The sequence below is a fragment of the Lagenorhynchus albirostris genome, chromosome X, assembly GCF_949774975.1.
Source record: "Lagenorhynchus albirostris chromosome X, mLagAlb1.1, whole genome shotgun sequence".
In the NCBI taxonomy this organism is placed as follows: Eukaryota; Metazoa; Chordata; class Mammalia; order Artiodactyla; family Delphinidae; genus Lagenorhynchus; species Lagenorhynchus albirostris.
Window position 1 is genome coordinate 112,148,498 of NC_083116.1, and position 19,297 is coordinate 112,167,794.

The 19,297-nt window shown below is 39.0% G+C and overlaps 1 protein-coding gene across 3 annotated transcripts in view; it reads left to right on the plus strand.

Annotated features, from left to right (window-relative positions):
* APOO (apolipoprotein O) overlaps positions 1–18,703 on the plus strand; it is a 58,013-nt gene extending 39,310 nt beyond the window's left edge. For all 3 annotated transcript variants that reach the window (XM_060137626.1, XM_060137625.1, XM_060137624.1), the window contains 3 exons: positions 3,230–3,310; positions 14,986–15,051; positions 18,456–18,703. In XM_060137626.1, coding sequence (XP_059993609.1) covers positions 3,230–3,310; positions 14,986–15,021 — 117 coding nt within the window. In that variant the 3' untranslated portion in view covers positions 15,022–15,051; positions 18,456–18,703. The remainder of the gene's footprint in view (positions 1–3,229; positions 3,311–14,985; positions 15,052–18,455) is intronic.
* The last annotated feature ends 594 nt before the right edge of the window (positions 18,704–19,297 follow it).

The window sequence follows — 19,297 nt, forward strand, 5'->3', positions numbered from 1 at the left end:
CCCTCCTTCCAATGTCAGTATTCAGAGAATGCATGCTAATTTGAATATTAATCAAAGAAAATTTGCTATGCCTTTTTTTTGCATAATTACATGGAAATCTAGAGACTCAAATTCCAAAGCTGCTAGTTACAGGTCATTCTCAGTTTGGGCTTATCTGGTCACAACCTGCCCTCCTTGGAGTTGCAGGCACGGGCCTGTGCTCTGGCCCTCTGCGCCTTCTCCCTCATCATGGTGCTAGCCTCGCTTTCCTTGCTGGGGACTACAGGGAGTGTAGTCCCTTCTGCTGGGAACGCCTTTCTCAGGGCTGTCAGTTGGCTGCTCCTTTCCTACCCTTCAGGCCTCAGTTTGATGGCATCCTGGCAAGTAGAACACAGTGGCAAGAACACGGGTGAAGCTGATGCCTTAGTCAGCTTGAGCTGTCGTAACAAAATACCACAGACTGTGAGGCTTAAATAACAGAAATTTATTTTCTCACAGTTCTGGAGGCTGGAAGTCCAAGATCAAGGTATCAGCAAGGTTGGTTTCTCCTGAGGCCTCTCTCTGTGACTTGCAGATGGCCACCTTCTCCCTGTGTCCTCACATGGCCTTGTCATTGTGCGTGCACTCCCCTGGTGTATCATCCTTGTCTTATAATGACACTAGTTAGATTAGAGGTCTACCCTTATGATGAACTTGACCTTAATTACCTCTCTAAAGGCCCTGTCTCCAAATACAGTCTACTGTATTAACACTGTGGGTTAGGGCTTCAGTATATGAATTTTGGGGGATACAATTCAGTCCATAACAGCTGGACCAGCAGTTCTCAGAGTGTAGTCCCTGGACCAGCAGCATCAGAATCACCTGGGAACTTGTTAGAAATGCAAATTTTCAGGCCCCAACCCGGACCTACTGACTCAGACACTGAGGGTTAGGGCCAGCAATATGTGGTTTAGCAAGCCCTCCGGGGGATTTTTAGCAAGCCCATAATATTTGAGAACCACTGATAAAGACTAGACTCTCTCAGGGCAGTGGTGTGTGGACTTAGTGCGACTCTACATGTAGAGTCCCTTGGAAAACTGCAAGAGCAAGGCAGACTCGAGGTTTTGAGGTCCTAGACAACTTACGGAGACAAGGACTCATTTGCCAGAATTGCCATCTCACACTGACACTTGGTCCTAGGAGGAATAGCAGTGCCATCACCAGATTTCGGCCCTGAGGGCTCTGAGCCAAAATGACCTGAAACTGTGCCCCCTGCAGTCCCTGTGACAGTATCGAGTCTACATCCCTAGACGGTGCTGCAGTTGCAGGTGGGAGCCCAGTGGCTCCAGCTGCGGGAAATTGTTGCCTTTGGTGGCAAATACCGGTAAGATCTTCATAGCATGGCCTTGTCATTGCTTACAGCGGTCCTGGAGGCAGACAGTTACTGATCCTCTGCCTGCCTCAGCCCCAGCTCTGGAACAGTGAATCGTGTCTGCCTGCCCTAGATCATAAAAATAATCAAACATCATCTCAGTCTGTTATGGTTTAAATAGTAAATTGGCTGCTGGCTGAGAAGCATATGTGGCTGCCCTCTGAGTAGAGGCCTTTTTTTATCTTATATGCCACAGCATATGTTGCAAAAGATTTTTTATATTCACAACCAAGATAGTAGCATGCAAATCTGAGTTGTATTCTAATTTATTTTTAAAGTCAGGGGGAAGGAGTTTTGTCTTTTATTTTGTGCCTAGGGTAAGCCAGAGCAAAGCAATTAACTAGTTTCACTAGATATAAAACATTAGTGATCTGTTTGGGATGATGAAAACGTTTTGAAAATGGATGGTGGTGATGGCTGCATAGCATTGTGAATGTAATTAATGCCACTGAATTGTACACCTAAAAGTGGTTCAAATGGTAAATGTTATGTGTATTTGCCACAATAAAACAAAACAACATCAGCGACTGAAAGAGAATTTCTGATACCGTTTTAGTGTCATTTAGTTCCTATTTCACAGTTTCTTTTCTACTTCCTCTTCTTTTTTTTCTTTTTTTTAATGAATGCCATGACCTTGGACAAGCCACTTAATCACTTATATTCTGTTTTCTGTTCAGTAGTGTTTGGAGAAAAGTACTGTAAGAAAACCCTTAAAGTGATGGCAAATATTATTTTTCTCTCAAATTTGAAGCACTGAAAACAGTGCCATACTCATGATAAATGCTTGATATGTCTACCAGTGGGTGTGAGAATCATATCATGTCCTAAGAACAGTTGGAGCAACTGGAAGAATATAACTTCTAAGAAACCAGCATGTTGCAGCAACCCCTGGATTTACTAGCACTGTGATCTTAGTCACTCGGCCTCTGAATATTTCCTTACAGTCTTTGCCTACTTACCACATAGGGTTGTTATATAGAATAGAGATAAATCATGTGAATGTGCTTTGTAAAGTAAAATGCTATACACAGACAAATTATTATAAAAACTAGGAAGAGAATAATAACTGCTTTCAGAAAATTGAAGTACTGTCATTTAGAAGAATAATCAATATGGTCATAAGTAGGACGAACGAATGCAAATTATTGGAAGCATTTTTTTTTAAGAAAGCTCAATACTTAAAAAAAAAGTTTCCAACAATTAAAGCCAACAGGCCAAAGTTGGACAAGTGCATTTTAAGGTAGTGAGCTCACTGACCCCAAAATATTCTCTGACCCTGGGGCCTACCTCTCAGGATGTTGTAGAAAGGATTTTGAAACAGGAGGCAAAATCGCTGTAGAAACTCGAAGACTTTATGTTTTGAGGGATCTGGAAAGACTGAGAGTATCTTTACTGGGCTCACCTATTTTTTTTACCTAGCCCCAAAAATGAATGATTGATTTTAAGCTTGATTTTCAGACTTGTTTGGCTGTTACATGCTAGATGTGATAGGTAGAAGCCTTCCTTCTTGTCTGATCTTCAGGCATTTCCCATATCAGCAATGATCTACATTTTTTTTCCTTGAAATTGTGAAAGTTTGAAATATACACCTATAATTTATGGCAAATTATTTTAAACAGTAACTATACACTGGGAAGCTATTTTTTCTTTTTATGCTATCATTCTTACTATCTTTTATTTGCTTACATTGCACAGTTTTAATGTGTATGTTCCAAGATTCCTTTGTTTGTCGTATGCTTAAATACAGTTCTTTTGGAAACAGGGCAAAAGAAAACAAAATTCTCTTCCTTACTACTTCATGTATGGAATAGCAATGTATCTTTTATATTTTGTTTCAAGGTCAGTGGGGAGAAATTATATGACTGGGGTTTACGTGGATACATAGTCGTAGAAGATTTGTGGAAGGAGAACATTCAAAAGGTGAGAAAGATCTTTTTCATTATCTTCCTTTTGGTTTAAATATGTGGTTTCTCTCAGGTTTTATAAAATTCTTGATGCCCTGTTGCTTGCTCTTGCTTTTTCTGTTTGTATTTCCTTATGCTTCTAGCTCAGATTCTCTGGTGGCCTTTATTGGAGGAGCAATAGAACCTCTGTGCATTTGATTATTTTCAGCAGGGCTGAATAAGTGGGGGCCATAAAATACATTCCACCCCAGTCTTAGACCATAATTTCCACTGTATTGTATTTACAGTTTGCTCAAAGTGTTGCATATTATCTGAAAGTTTTATCAAAACTAGATTCAGGGCTTCCCTGGTGGCGCAGTGGTTGAGAGTCCGCCTGCCGATGCAGGGGACACGGGTTTGTGCCCCAGTCTGGGAAGATCCCCCATGCTGCGGAGCGGCTGGGCCCGTGAGCCATGGCCGCTGAGCCTGTGCATCCGGAGCCTGTGCTCCACAACGGGAGAGGCCACAACAGTGAGAGGCCCGCGTACCGCAAAAAAAAAAAAAAAAAAAAAAAAAAACTAGATTCAAAGGGAACATGCTATGCTCCCAGCAAAAGACAAATAACTGAGACTCCTCTTGATATTTCATTCACCATAGGCTTTGTTCTTCGCTTTATCAGTACTGTCCAGTTAAGGGCAAATACGGGACCAGCCACCAGTTACAGGCCATTGTGCTGGCTGGTGGGCAAACAGCAGAGGGGAAAAGGTTGTGGAATTATAAGGACAGGTCATTTTTTTGTCTCTTCTCACAGCCACTTAGCTGATTAAATGTTGCCTATGTTTGCTGGGACATTCTCTCTTTCCTCTGATAAGGATTAGAGAATATAGAACAAGGCATCATGCCTCCTCCAAGCACTCAGAGGCACAGCTCGATAAGGAAGAATTAGGGTTCTTATTATTAACATACCTTCTGTATCATAGAATACTTTTGACTCCTGTCATCTCAAATCAGAATACCCTTTTTAAAAATATAAATACCTAGGGAATTCCCTGGTGGTCCAGTGGTTAGGCTCCGAGCCTCCACTGCAGGGGGCATGGGTTCGATCCCTGGTCGGGGAACTAAGATCTCGCATGCTATGCGGCATGGCCCATAAATAAATAGATAGATAAATAGATAAATACATACATACCTATCTCAAAACCCAGGATTTCAAACTGGAATTTGGAAGTAACATTAACAGAATAAATTATAAGCCCTCCTCATTAGTTACATAAATAATCTTCCAGTGAAATCTTAAGACTAATTATTGTACTGGTGATTTGTAAATGAATTAGTCTCTGTTGAGCCTGTTTAAACTAGCTCTTGAGTAGGAAGTTCTATATTAATATCAAGTGCCCTTTGGCAATCCCTTTTAAAGAATAAATGCTCATAGTTTTATTTTCATTTCTCTGACATTTTCTTTGGAAGCTTTCTTTCCTGTTTAAAAAATTCCTGAAGTCCACACTGAGTTTAATATGGGAAAGGAAACAGAATGTCAGGAAAACTATACACAGCCTTAGAAAGAAATGTAGAAAATGAAACTCCTCCTCAGTTCTGAGTGCTCACTGTGGTGTCAGTGCAGAACCGATGCACATGAAAGCTATGGTGGGGGGGATCCCCTGGGAGCCTCTGAGCGCTCACTGTGGTGTCAGGCAGACACGTGCACACCAATGGGACTGTGGTTGGAATGCAAGCTAAGCAGAACAGCATTTTATTGTAATTTTTAAACGTTGGATATTACAGCTACTCGTATTTACATGCAAGTCTTTGGGGAGCGAGATAGTAAAGATGCCTAATTAGCCTGGGGTTGGTCTGCATGTCGTCTCTGGTCTTCCTTCTATGCTCTTGCCCTCTTGAGCATCACTGAGAGCTTAGTGTTCTTCCATTCACTTACTCTCAAAGCACAGTTGTCCTGACAGCTATCTGTTGTGAATAGAAGATAATAAAATGGATGTTGACTACTTAAACATTTAGCACAAGTTTTAAATGAAAAATATCAGAAGGCCTTATTAATTCAAGATTTGATATAGTTAGATTTGGGGAATTATTTGATATGTACATACTTTTGGTGGTAAATAGTCAAAGAAATTTGTGGACAGTGTGTTTAAAATGGGGCCCTGAGGGACTTCCCTGGTGGTCCAGTGGTTAAGGTTCTGTACTTCCAGTGCTGGGGAACTAGATCCCCGCATTCCACAAATTTCTTTGACTACTTACAACCAAAAGTAGGTACATCTGTTACATTATTATAGTACAAACAATTATGAATCAGATTGCACCTAATTGAGACTGGTAATTGAAGCCTAACTTGAAAACCAATTTCCAGACATGCTAAGAAACAGATAAATATCTCCTCCATGAGGTGTTCTTCAGTTCCCTTCAAAGAATTCCCGGGCCCCCAAAGATTCCTGTTCCAGGGTAGCTTAAGTCTTTGCTCTCATTAATAAAGCAAAAACAAACAAAAAATACTGAAACCCACAAAGTCCAACAAGTGGGGGGCAGGGAAATCAATAAAAGACAATGGCATTTCACTATCAAATAATGGGGCCCTGAAATTTTAAGTGATATGAAGGATGGTTCAGTTCTCAATTATATTATTTCCCATGGAGCTGTATTACTCTCAGAAACCCTCAGTCTGTGGCATTTTTTGCTCTGCCACATCTCTTTTCCCTTTTAGGAATTAATTCTAAATGTTTGCACTGAGTCTTCTATCAACGAAGTTTGGATGAGGTGGTCTTTCAGTCCTGTCATTGGTCAGTGAAGAGGAATTTATCTGCTTCAGCTAAAATGAATTCTTTGTCTGAACTGTGAAGCAAAGATGGGTGTGTCCAGAAATATTGTCATCATAATGGGTCTAGGTTTTTTTTTCTTTTTTTGAGATAAAAGAACATATAAAATATGTCATAAAATACAACATATATAATATAAAATAACTGCATATATATGTATATTTACAGTTTAAAATCCAACAATATAATGACCATACATATACCAACAAACCATCCATCTTTAAAAATAGGAAATTACCAATGTCTTCCAAGTTCTTCCTGGGCCCTTCCATCTCCCCAGAGAGAACCACTATCCAGAATTTTGTGCTTTTCATTCCATTGTTTTTCTTTAAACTTTTTCTTTTAGTTGAACCACATAACGTATTTATTCTAAAACACTGTAGTTGAGCTTGCCTGTTTTTTGCCTTTATAATATAAATATCAAATATACATATAAATAAATATATAGTTTAGATGGAGTCTTACTATATGTGTTATTTTGCAAGTTGTTTTGTTCCCTAAACATTATGTTAATGGGTTGTGTATGCCCGTAATTTATTAATTTACACTGCTATGGAATATTTCTTTGTGGGAAAATACCCATGTTGATGGCTAACTAGGTGGCTTTCAGTATATTGTCGTTGCACACACAGCTTTGAGCATATTTCTGTACATGTGTCATGGTTTATTAAGAGTTTCTTAGGCCAGGGACTTCCCTGGTGGCACAGTGGTTAAGAATCTGCCTGCCAATGCAGGGGACACGGGTTCGATCCCTGGTCCGGGAAGATCCCACACGCTGCGGAGCAACTAAGCTTGTGCACCACAACTACTGAGCCCACATGCTGCAACTACTTGAGCCTGCGCGCCTAGAGCCCGTGCTCCACAACAAGAGAAGCCACTGCAACGAGAAGCCCGTGCACCGCAACAAAGAGTAGCCCCCACTTGCCATAACTAGAGAGAGCCCGCACTCAGCAACGAAGACCCAACGCAGCCAAAAATTAAATTAAATTAAATTAAATTAAATTAAATTAAAAAAAGAGTTTTTCTAGGCCAGGATTCCTAGTTCATAATGTCTGCACATCAATTTTACTAGATGACAAGTTTTCCATTTTTGCCAGTCTGGTGCCTTTGAAATAGTTTTTCGCTGTGGGGTGTGTTTGTGTGTTTGTGTGTGTGTGTGTGTGTGTGCGTGCGTGTGTATGTCTTTACTTTATTCCCCAGTTTTTATTTTGAAAAAATATTTCAAAACTACAGAACAGTTGCAGGAATAGTATAATGAATATACCCTTCACATAGATTCACCAATTAACGTTTTGCTACATTTGCTTTGTCTTTTTACACATGCTTGGGTGCTCACACACATGTGTATTTTATTTTTCTGAACCATTTGAGAGTTAGTTGTAGATACTGCGCTTTCTACCCATATCTAATTCAGCATATATTTCTAAAGAACATGGTCATTTACTGATATAATCACAATACCATTATCATGCTCAGGAAAGTTGACATTTCATTGTTTACATAATCATTATCTAATATACAGTCCATAGTCAGATTTCCTCAGTTGCCACAATAATGTGCTTTCCTTCAACAATTTTTAAATTGATTTTTTTATCGCTGAGTGAATTATTATAAGGCACATACCCTTGTAACCATCATCTAGGACAAAAACCCAGAATTTTGCCAGCCTCCCCAGAAGCCCTTCCATGTAGCTCACCCCAATCACATTCCTCTCTTTCCATCCAAAACTACCTACTATCCTGACTTCCATAGTAGGAAGTTTGTTTCAGTATTTTTTGATTATTTCTGACTTGATATTCCTTTTAAGTCTTTTTTTTTCCCTTTTAAGTCACTTAATCTACTGGTTCCCCTTCCATCCTCTTATTTTCCTTACACTGTATCTGTTAAAGGAACCTGGCGTGTCGGACCTGTAGAGTTTCCAACAGTTTGGGTTTTGCGGATTGCACGCTTACGGTGCAGTTGAACGTGTTCCTTTCTTCTCTACGTTTCCTGTAGACTGGCCACTGGATCCAGAGGCTGCCTAATCAAGTTCGTGTTTGATCCTATTGGCAAGGCTATAGGTCTATGTAGGCATCTAAGTTTTTGCTTCACTTTACCATTTTGGTGTTAGTGGCTATTGAGGCTCAATGCCTAGACCTACTGACTCACTGGGAGTTGGAAAATGGTGATATTCTATTTCTGTCATTTCACATAATAGCTAGAACACTTTAATAAGGAACTACTTCCCCTCATATACTATTTAGTTACACAGTTATAGGAAAGTTAGGATAAATGCTCAATTTTTGCTCTTGTTTATCTGGTTTTCAAAATAATAAATTGGTTCCCTCTCATCCTCAGAAGGTCACCAATTAGTGGGGTTTTTTTGAGAATCATTTTGAATTTGTAGATTTAAATATATTTGGGTTTGAATGCTTTGTATTTCTTATCCTTGTTGGAGTTCAGATTGTTCCATTTTGGCCAGTAGAAGTTGGCTCTGCGTCCTTTTGACATGACACAAGGACTCTGCAATAGTTTCCTCGCTGTCTGGCATGTCAAAATGGTCTCAGAATCTCTCATTGTTGTTTTAATGTATGTTCCTTTGATTACTAATGAGGTTGAGCATCTTTTCACATGTTTATTGGTTTCTTCTTGAAATGCCTGTTTATGTCTTTTGGCCTTTTTTTTTTTTTTTTTTCTGGTACGCAGGCCTTTCACTGTTGTGGCCTCTCCCGTTGTGGAGCACAGGCTCCGGACGTGCAGGCTCAGCAGCCATGGCTCACAGGCCCAGCCGCTCCGCGGCATGTGGAATCTTCCCGGACCGGGGCACGAACCCGTGTCCCCTGCATCGGCAGGCAGACTCTCAACCACTGCGCCACCAGGGAAGCCCTTTGTGGCCATTTTTCATGTGGGTCATTAGTTCCTTTCTTAATGATTTATAAGAGTTCTTTATTTTTTCCTAGATACTAATATTTTTGGTCACATGTTTGCAGATGTCTTCTGCCAGTTTGAGGCTTGTTTCTTCAGTTTTGGTGCCTTTTGATGATCAGAAGTACTTAATGTAGTTGATTCATAGATCTTTTCCATTACGGTTTTCACTCTTTGACTCTAGATGTTTAATAAAAGCATGAAACTATTGATTGTCCGTTGCTAATCTGAAACCCTTTCAGAATAGTCCCAGCTCAAAGCCTGAGTTTCAGAGATGGAGGCTATTTGTGGGTGTCAGGCTCCAGGGTCACAGATAGCTCTTTTGGAGTTGTCTTCTACATTAGCCAAACACAGCAGTGTGTTTCATTAAAAGTCATGTTTAATTTTCACTAGATTTTTAAAAAATGTGACAAGTTACTATCAAAGAATTGTAGAATGACTGTTAAAGACCAACAATAACTAAAAAGAAAATTCTTAATAATTCTTTGAAGGTAAGGAAAATATAAAAGAAATGTAAACCTGTTACTAACATGAAAACTGAGCAGAACTTCTAAAGCTGAGCTTTTTATAGTTGTATTCAAGCCTTTGCTGGCTCAGCAGGAAATTGAAAGAGAAGCAGCAGCCATCAATCTGAGTAAATGTGTCCTGCTTTCTTTTTCTCCATTCGAAATTCCTTAGCTTTCTAAACACACTCAAGTTTTGCTGTAAGTTATGTGATTTTAAAGTGATCATCTTTGAAATAAGGCAGTCACAGAAGGAGAAATACTGTATGATTCCACTTAAATGAAGTATCTAAAATAGTCAAATTTATAGAAGAAGAGAGTAGAGTGGTGGTTGCCAGGGGCTGGGGGGAGTGGAAAATGGGGAGTTGCTAATCAGTGGGTATAAAGTTTCAGTTATGCAAGATGAATACATTCTAGAGACCTGCTGTACAATATAGTGCCTATAGTTAACATTACTGTATTGTACACTTAAAAATTTGTCAGGAGGGCAGATCTCATATTAAGCGTTCTTACCACAATAAAATAAAAATAAGGACAATGTGGTGGGTTTTCCATAAAGCTAAATTTGTTCTGAATTTTTGCCCTTTCTAGTTTTTGCTGTTTAAAATTCTAAGAAATAAAGGTACTAGGCAATGATTTTTCTTGTTTTTTTTCTTGGCTGCGTTGGGTCTTCATTGCTGTGCGCGGGCTTTCTCTAGTTGTGAGGAGCAGGGGCTACTCTTCGTCGCGGTGCGTGGGCTTCTCATTGCGGTGGCTTCTCTTGTTGCGGAGCACAGGCTCTAGGCGCACAGGCTTCAGTAGTTGTGACACACAGGCTCAGTATTTGTGGCTCGTGGGCTCTGGAGCGCAGGCTCAGTAGTTGTGACGCACGGGCTTAGTTGCTCCGCGGCATGTGAGATCGTCCCGGACCAGGATTGAACCCGTGTCTCCTGCATTGGCAGGCAGATTCCTAACCACTGTGCCACCAGGGAAGTCCCTTTCTTTTTTTTAAAACATCATTACTTAACAAAATAAAAAGTAAGAAATCCTGAAAAAAAAAGTCTGCTTTTTCGAAAGGCATACACTTTTGGTATGAGGAAAGGTAGACAAGGCAGGATGCAGCATGGCCTGGTGGCCAAGAGAGTGGACTCCAGAGTGGGTGCACCGGGCTCTTCCCCCACTCCCACCCCACCCCCACCTCTTACAAGCCTTGAAACCTTGGGAAGTCGCTCTGGTGCTCTTGGGAAATGGGGGTAGTACCTCATGGGGCTGTTTCAAGGATTGAGTTTATCCATGTGAGAAGCTGAGAAAATGGACAGACTTTAGAAATGGTAACCATGATAGATGTCATGTGACATCTGCTTAGGAGAAGGTAACATTTCCTCATGGAAAATGGAGCCCTAGGGCTTTTTATACTCCTTAGTCAAAAATCCTCCTATCTGTTTTAGTTTCCCGTTGCAGCCATAACTAATGACCACAAATTTACTGGCTGAAAGTAGTACAAATTTATTATCTTAGACTCTGTAGGTCAGGAGTCCGGTGCTAAATCAAGGTGTCAGCAGGGCTGCATTCCTTTCTGGAGGTTCCAGGGGAGAATCCGCTTCCTGCTCCTTGAGGTTGTTGACAGAATTTAGTTTCTTGGCAGTTATAGGACCAAGGTCTGCTTTGCTAGCTGTCAGCTGAGGGTAGTTCCCAGCTTCTAGAGGCTGCAGCATTCCTTGACTCCCAGCCCTCTTCCTTCGTCTTCAGAGCCAGCTGCTGCAGATGAGTCCTTTTCATGTCCCATTTCTTTGACCCTGTCTTCCATCCTCTTAGACTATAGGAACCCATGTGATTCGATTGGGCCCACCCAGATAATCCAAGATAATCTCCCTATTGTAAGGTCAGCTGGTTAGCAACCTTAACTCCAGTGCCACCGTAATTCTCCTTTGCCATGTATGGTAGCACAGTCACAGGTTCCAGGATTAGGGTGCAAACATCTTTGAAGGGGCCGTTATTCTGCCTACCACATCCAGTGAACTGGAATTTCACTGGGGTCTGTAACAGGTCATTTATGTTTACCTTTTATTTCCTCATCAAAAAAGTTAAGTGACCTACCACATAGGATAGGTAGTTTTTTTTTAACATCTTTATTGGAGTATAATTGCTTTACAATGGTGTGTTAGTTTCTGCTTTATAACAAAGTGAATCAGCTATACATATACAAATATCCCCATATCTCCTCCCTCTTGCGTCTCCCTCCCACCCTCCCTATCCCACCCCTCTAGGTGGTCACCAAGCACCGAGCTGATCTCCCTGTGCTATGCGGCTGCTTCCCACTAGCTATCTGTTTTACGTTTGGTAGTGTATATATGTCCATGCCACTCTCTCACTTCGCCCCAGCTTACCCGTCCCCCTCCCTGTGTCCTCAAGTCCATTCTCTACGTCTGTGTCTTTATTCCTGTCCTGCCCCTAGGTTCATCAGAACCTTTTTTTTTTTTAGATTCCATATATATGTGTTAGCATACGGTATTTATTTTTTCTCTTTCTGACTTACTTCACTCTGTATGACCGTCTCTAGGTCCATCCACGTCACTACAGATAACTCAGTTTCGTTTCTTTTGGGATAGGTCATTTTTATTGAGCACTTGCTGTGAGCTTGGCCCTGTGTGCTAACTGTATGCTCAGGAAGAGTCTGTGAGGCAGGTTCTATTATTATCTCCATGTTATAAACGAGGAAACTGCATTTTGGAGGAGTTAAGTAATTGATCAAAATAATTCAGCTGGTGAGGGGATCAGACATTTCAAGTGGATTGCTGTACCTCAGAGGTTTGGCTAGAAATCCCCCTTCATATGGCAGTGCATACTAATTAGAAATAAATATTTTGATTAAAACAAATGTTTCAATTTTGCTAATAGAAATTATTATTCATGTTCATGGACATGGTAAGAAAATAAAATTTCTACTGTAGCTTAGCCAAGTTGACACATAAAATTAACCATCACAGTGCAGTGCTGTTTAGCTTATTCCTCTAGCCCTTTGCAATCCAATATGGCAGGCACCAGATGTTGACTACATGAAGTGTAGCTAATCTGAACTGAGGTATGCTGTAAGCGCAAATTAACACCAAATTTAGAAGACATGGTACAAATAAAAAGATTGTAAACTATCTCATAATTTTAATGTTGATTGATGTTATATTGATTACATGTTGAAATAATAGTATTTTAGATGTGTTGGGTTAAATAAAATGTATCAATCACTTTAAAAAAACAATGAAACCCAGTATGTATTGAAATTAGATATAAGGAGAATGGTTGCATTGTAAAATATTTTAAATAAAACTGTCCGAAAATGCAAAAAAATTTGATTTCTGGCTTGTGCTAAGTCACAAACTGTCTTTTGAAGTCAGAATGTTGTTTTTGCTGAGATGATGATGGTTTCTGCCAAGAGAGATCTGATTTGTAATAGGGTGGATGGGTTCAATACTTCATTAGTGAGATATTTGACTGTCATGTTTTGTTATACTATAAGTGATATGTAGTCAAACAAGAAAAATTTCCTAGCAACAGTTGTTTTCTTCAACCAGAAGAATGTCTTTATGTACTCATTTTCTTAATGTCCAAAGGATAAAAAAGTTTATGAATTTAGCATCTTATATTCTTATCTTATTCTAAGATAGTATATCTTATCTTATATTTTTGATTAACTAAGTAGGGAACCACATGGTTTTTATGACAGACCCAATTGTTGGACATAGTTATCTCACTTGCCTTCATAAGCCTCTTTTTATCTCTTCTTCATTAATTACATACCCAAACTTTTTTTTAAACACTCATCAGGTCTCTAGGTTCTAGCTCATTTCATTTGTTTATTCAGCAACTGTTTGAATACTGTATGCTAGGAGGTCCTAGGAGTATTGTGCCCTCATGAAACTTAAATATATTTGTGAAGGATTCAAACATGAATGAAAGAATTACACAAATCAGGAAGTACATGGATGCTATCAATGTGAATAAAAGGTTCTTATCTGAATCAAAGGGCAGAGGACAGGGGAAAGCCTTGATCTAAAGGATGAATAGCATTTAGCCAGACCAAAATTGGGATTGACCAGTCTAGGTCAAGGGATTTATTTTGCAAAGGTCCTATCCCAGGAAAGAGCTTGGCAAGTTGGAAGAGCAACAGCAAGAATGCCTCTGGGGTGTGTGTGTGTGTGTGTGTGTGTGTGTGTGTGTGTGTGTGTGTGAAAGTGGCTCTCAAGGAATAGTGTAAGGCATAGGCGCTGAGTCCTGTAGAGCTCTGTTCAGAGCAACAAGTAGACCTGGATATTGTGTGATGATCCACCAAGCAATACGTATGGCCTCTTTCCCCAGAACTCCATCATCAAGGGAATGTGGTCTGTAGATAGGGTGACCATATAATTTATCATCCAAACCAGGATACTCTTGAGAGTGAAACGGGGCACTATTAATTATGCTGGGACAATAAGTATAAACCAGTATGTATAACTTGGGCAAGCCAAGATGTATGATCACTATGCTTAGAGACAGGTTCTCAACCACTTCAGTAAGCCTGAAGTTGCCTAGGAGCCATGCTCTGAAATTACAGGGTTAGGCGTGTGTTCCTGCTTTCTCACATTCCCCCCTCCTTCACCCATGGATAACTCCGAGAGAAGGTCACCGGCAGAACCTGCACCAAGTCTAGACCACAGAGTCACAGCCCTATTGCCCACCCAACTACAGCCTAGTGTTTTTCAGATTGCCATCTCATGAGAGCTCAGATCCTTGACGTACATCAGTTCTTATTAATGTGTTTTCAGAATTAAAGTCTTAAAAACATCTGGGAAAGCAAGTAAGGCCTTAAACATTTAACACGTGAACTTTTCCCACTAGAACCTTTCCTACCTTACTTTTCATTGATGACGTGACCTAATTATATGTTCCCAGATGGTGGCCAGGTGGAATGGGTGCCGTCTGGTTATAACCTCTTCCAGAGTAAACATGTTTTGTGATTTAGCCCCTATGTTGGATGATATACGGAGCAGAGTACCCACAGGAAACCGTCCCATAGGTGTGAAACCTTTTTTTTTTTAGTTTCAGATCATGATGACTATTCTTTTTTTATATTGGAGTATAATTGATTTACAGTGTCGTGTTAGTTTCAGGTGTACAGCAAAGTGATTCAGTAACCTTCTTTAACAATTACAGTGGCATGAAGTAGTAAAGAAATCTTTTCACTATTGATTGGATTTTTTATCAAATCAGCTGTTGGCCGAATCTGTGTAGTGAGGATTAATGGAGCTTTATTTCCTGCTCTCCTCTGTGCCTGAGTCACTTTCTACAGCAGGGCCCTCAGGGAGCCCTAGTAATTCCTTCAGTTTACCGAGACATGGGTCACTTTGCATCAGATAATATTCAGTCACAAGGTGAAGATGTGCACTTTGAAACAGTCTACTATTTCTTTAGAAGTTTTACTATTTCTTTTCAAACTGCATTAATATTCTTACTTTCTGTTTTACAAGTCGGAAAATGTGAAGAATTCACCCGGAAATAAGTAGGATACTCCATGCTCTGCCCATTTTAATCAGGTAAAGAACAAGAAAACTCTGTGGTTATTTTTAGCATTATTAGCACCAATTGAAATGACTTGTCTTTAATTAATTTAATTTGATTAATTATAGCCATTTCAACTTCGTGTGGACACATAAGGGTCAGGATGATATTTCATTCCATCTTTAATTTCTGGGATTAAGTGCTGTGACTTTTTAATTGTGTTTGTTCCTGAGAAGTACCTGGGTTTTTTATACAAGCTAGAACTCGACATTTGGGATTTGTCTATAAACCTATTTCAAACAATTATTTCCTAGGCTTATTTTTTTTTCAGACAGCATTTCACTATAGTAAGCACAGTTGTATGCATCTAATAATCATTCAATAAACATTTGCTGAATGCATGACTATTGTAGAGAAGCTCAAAATTATATAGAGTAAGTGACATAGGGAATTCATAGGTGTCGTTGTCTTTCTTTGTGGATTTGAGTAACTTGAGTCTAGAGAAATTTAGGATAGTATCTGATAAAGTCAATCAGTGTGATTTCTTCTGGTCGTTTACTCAATTCACCATTTGTTTTCATTCATATGTTCAATATTTACCCATTGAGTACTTGCTAAGTAGAAAACACTAGTTATGTTAATATTATTTTGTGTATATATTAAAAATTATATAATAGCACTTATGATTTCATGGTAATTAGATTATATTGAATTTGGAAACAATCTAAATATTCAGCTACAGGAAAATGGTTTAATTATGGTATGTCCATAAAGAGGAATGTTATTATGTTTCAATAATATTTAATTGCATGGGAACATATGCACAATTATTAAATTTAAAAAAAAAAAAGGCTAGTGTGATACATTTTTAGAGAGGATAATGACCAGGAAATACAACAAAAATTTAAGTATGTATCTTCAGATAGTAGGATTATGGATGATTTTTATATTTTTTCTTCTGTATAACTTTATGTATTTTAGAATTTTTTGCAATGAATATGCATTTTCTTTATAATAGAAATTTGTTTAAAAAAATCAGTGTCACATTTATCATAAGGCATGGCTACTTTTAAAACTCATGAAAGCTCTGGGTTTGAGGTTTTCTTTCTCAAGTTGTCTCTGTGTTTTCAGAGACCTAGAGAGTCATATAATCTTAGAATTTGAAAAGGATCATCTGGCCCAACCCCCAGCCTCAAGCGTAAATTCTCTGTAGCCCTGTGTGTTCCCACTTTTCACCTCCACTGATAGGAAAAGCACCCCACAGGACAGCCATCTTTGGGCAGTCTTAATTTTTAGGGAGCTGTTTCTTATACTAAGCAAAAATACGTCTCCTTGTAACTCCTACACAATGGTCTGATCTTGCCTTAGCAGTCACAGAAAATAAATCCAGATCCTCTTTCACATCACAGCCTTTCATATAGTAACCCCAAATCAGCATTTCTCAAATTTTGTTATACAAATTACCTGGGAAGCTTGTTAAAAAGCAGAGGCGTAGACCCCACCGCAGAACTGGCATCTCTGGAAAGTGGAGCCCGGTGTGCATCAGATATGCTGTTAGAAAGGCGACTGGTGGGTAAGCAGCCAGGAAGTCACACGTGTCCTTCAGAGACTTTACACTGAATATGGTTATATTTCTTTACAGGGGCAACGAGCCACAGAATAAAGGAAAACCATGTACATATCCACTTCATTCTTTCAAAAATATTCTGGGCCAGAGTTCAGCTTACTATATACACAGCCTTGATTTCATTTTTAATTTTTGTTAGCTCTTTATAGGAGACGTAATTTTTAATTATAAAAGTGATGCATATTTGTTGTAAAGAGTTTTTTTAGATAAATATTTTTAAAGCTTGTCTTGTCCTCCATTCCTTTCCCAGAGGTAATTTCTGTTGATAGTTAGGTACATCATTCCAGACTTTTTTCTTTATGTGTAATACACACACACACACACACACACACACACACACACGTGCACATGCACATGCACACGCATCGATACATGCTTTTGGGTTTTTGATAGAATGAGATCATATTCCTTGTACTGTTTTGCAAGTATACTGAAAGCTCCATGCAGGCACATAGTGCAGTTTTATTATCACACCTGAAGAAATTAACACTAATTCCGTAATATCATCTAATATTCAGGTAGTTTGCAGATTTCCCTGATTGTCTCGTTAATAACTTTTTACAGTTATTTTGTTTGAGTCAGGATCCAAACAAGATCTGCCACTGCATTTGACTGATGAGTCTCTTAAGTCCCTTTTATTTTTTTGTTTTTTAATTTTTTTACAAAGATATAAACTGTCTTTATTTTCAGATGTCTTAAGTCCCTTTTAAACTGTAATAGTTCCTTCTCCCTCATTTTTCTCTTATCATTTATTTGTTGAAAAACTGGGCTTATTTTTCCTTTAAATTTCCCATGCTCTGGCTGTGGCTGAGTGCATCCATCTAGTGTCATTCTGTTTATCTCTTGGTTCCTCTCCTCTCTGCATTTCCCATAAACTGATAGTTGGATCTGAAGGCTAAATCAGATTTAGGTTCAATTTTTTGGTAAGAGTACTTTGTAGACAGTGTCATGTTTAGTTATATTGAATGAACTTGCTTTTTTTTTCACTTAATATGTTGTGTACATCTTTCCCTGTTGGTACTTATAGATCTATCTCATTCCTCCTTTAGCTGCTTCATAATTTCCTAGTATGGACTACCATGATCTATTGAATCCTTATTAATATAGATTACTGGCAGTTTGTAGTTTTTTTTTAACAATGCAGTAAATCTATTGAATTCTTAGAGAAGTTCAAAACAGATTAATAAACAGAGATAGAAAAGGTAAGTTAGTGGTTTAGATGTTTAAGAATTTTTAGTTTTATATTAAAACTGAAATATTTATAAACCTCTAATTGCTAAGTAGGTTCATTATGTATTAGGAAAAAGGCAATCTGGAGAAGAGTTGGTTTGTCTTTGGTGTCTTTGGATTTGATGTGTCTTTCATTCCAGAAAAGAATGATGGGGTGATGTGACGAAAGGTATGCGTCAGACTAGCAATGATGTAATCATGCTCTCCTCCAGCAGATGGATGGAAATGTAGTTGTTTGGTTTTCAGAAGGGGAGCGATGTAGTGTGTCCTGTGCCATTTAAGCGTTTATTTTTAATTTATTCACCCATCCATCTGTTTATCTCAGATACCCAGCTAGCTGAGAATCTGCATGTAGTATTGATGTAACACAAAACCTTTCTGGTTTTTAGTGTACCCATTTATAAAATGGGAATAATTACAGATTTCTCTGGCTCATTGTCATCCTCATGGTCATATAATGGTATTATAAGTATTTGATGTGATCACTTAAACCTAAAGAATTTTCAAACTGCAAAACCTTAGAGCTGTTTTTATTTTGGGGGGAACTGTTTATTTATGGTTTTCTTTTTCTTTTATTTATAGGTAAACATTGGAAACTCCATATGATAAACCAGTATTTCTACAGAAAAATGGCAGAGAAGTCAGTACTGAATGTAGTAAGTTGGCATTCTTCTTCAGGAAAAACTATACTAGGCCTCTTTGTTATCTTGGGTGATGCCATACTCCAAGTGGACTAATCTGAAATTCTTTCACCTAGAGATAATGTATAAGTCTTAGAACTCCTCATTCTCATGTTGCTATTTATGTACATAATTAAAATTCTAAGTTAAAAAAAAAGTTGTCCTGCTTTTTTTTCTCTTATTATTTATTGAGTGACAGTTTAAGTGTATCTGATGTCCCTGTGTGTGTCTCTGAGTGTACCTGTATGTGTGTGGGGGGGTATGCGTGTGTGCATGGTGTGTGTGTATGTTAAAACCATTCACTCTGCTTCTTAGCATCAGCTGTCAGGCAGTCTCCAAAGGTCAAGTTGAGAAAAGTGGCTCTGGAGCAGAGAGACGATGCTTCTGTTGCCAGCACAAGGAGCAAAACTTGTAAGTAAAAGTTTGCCTGACCCTGATGAGAAGACATACAAAAGAACAATGACCGTGACCCCTTATTGTGTGCCATTGCCTCCCAGCTTGTACAGATCTTCCGGTTCTTGACTGCCAGCGGGAGATGCATAATGACGTAGTCTCTGTCCTCTGCCAGCGGAGGAATGGTATGTGGTTGTGTGTGTTGGTTCTCTGTATGTAGGCCTTGTATTTGCCTTTGTGGCCTCTAAGTGCACAGCTCATTGAACTCCGTCTTCCCGGTGCTGGTGGGAACAGCAGGAGTTTCTTTTGACTTGTCAGCCAGCCAGGAAGGATGGGTGGGGAAACTATATG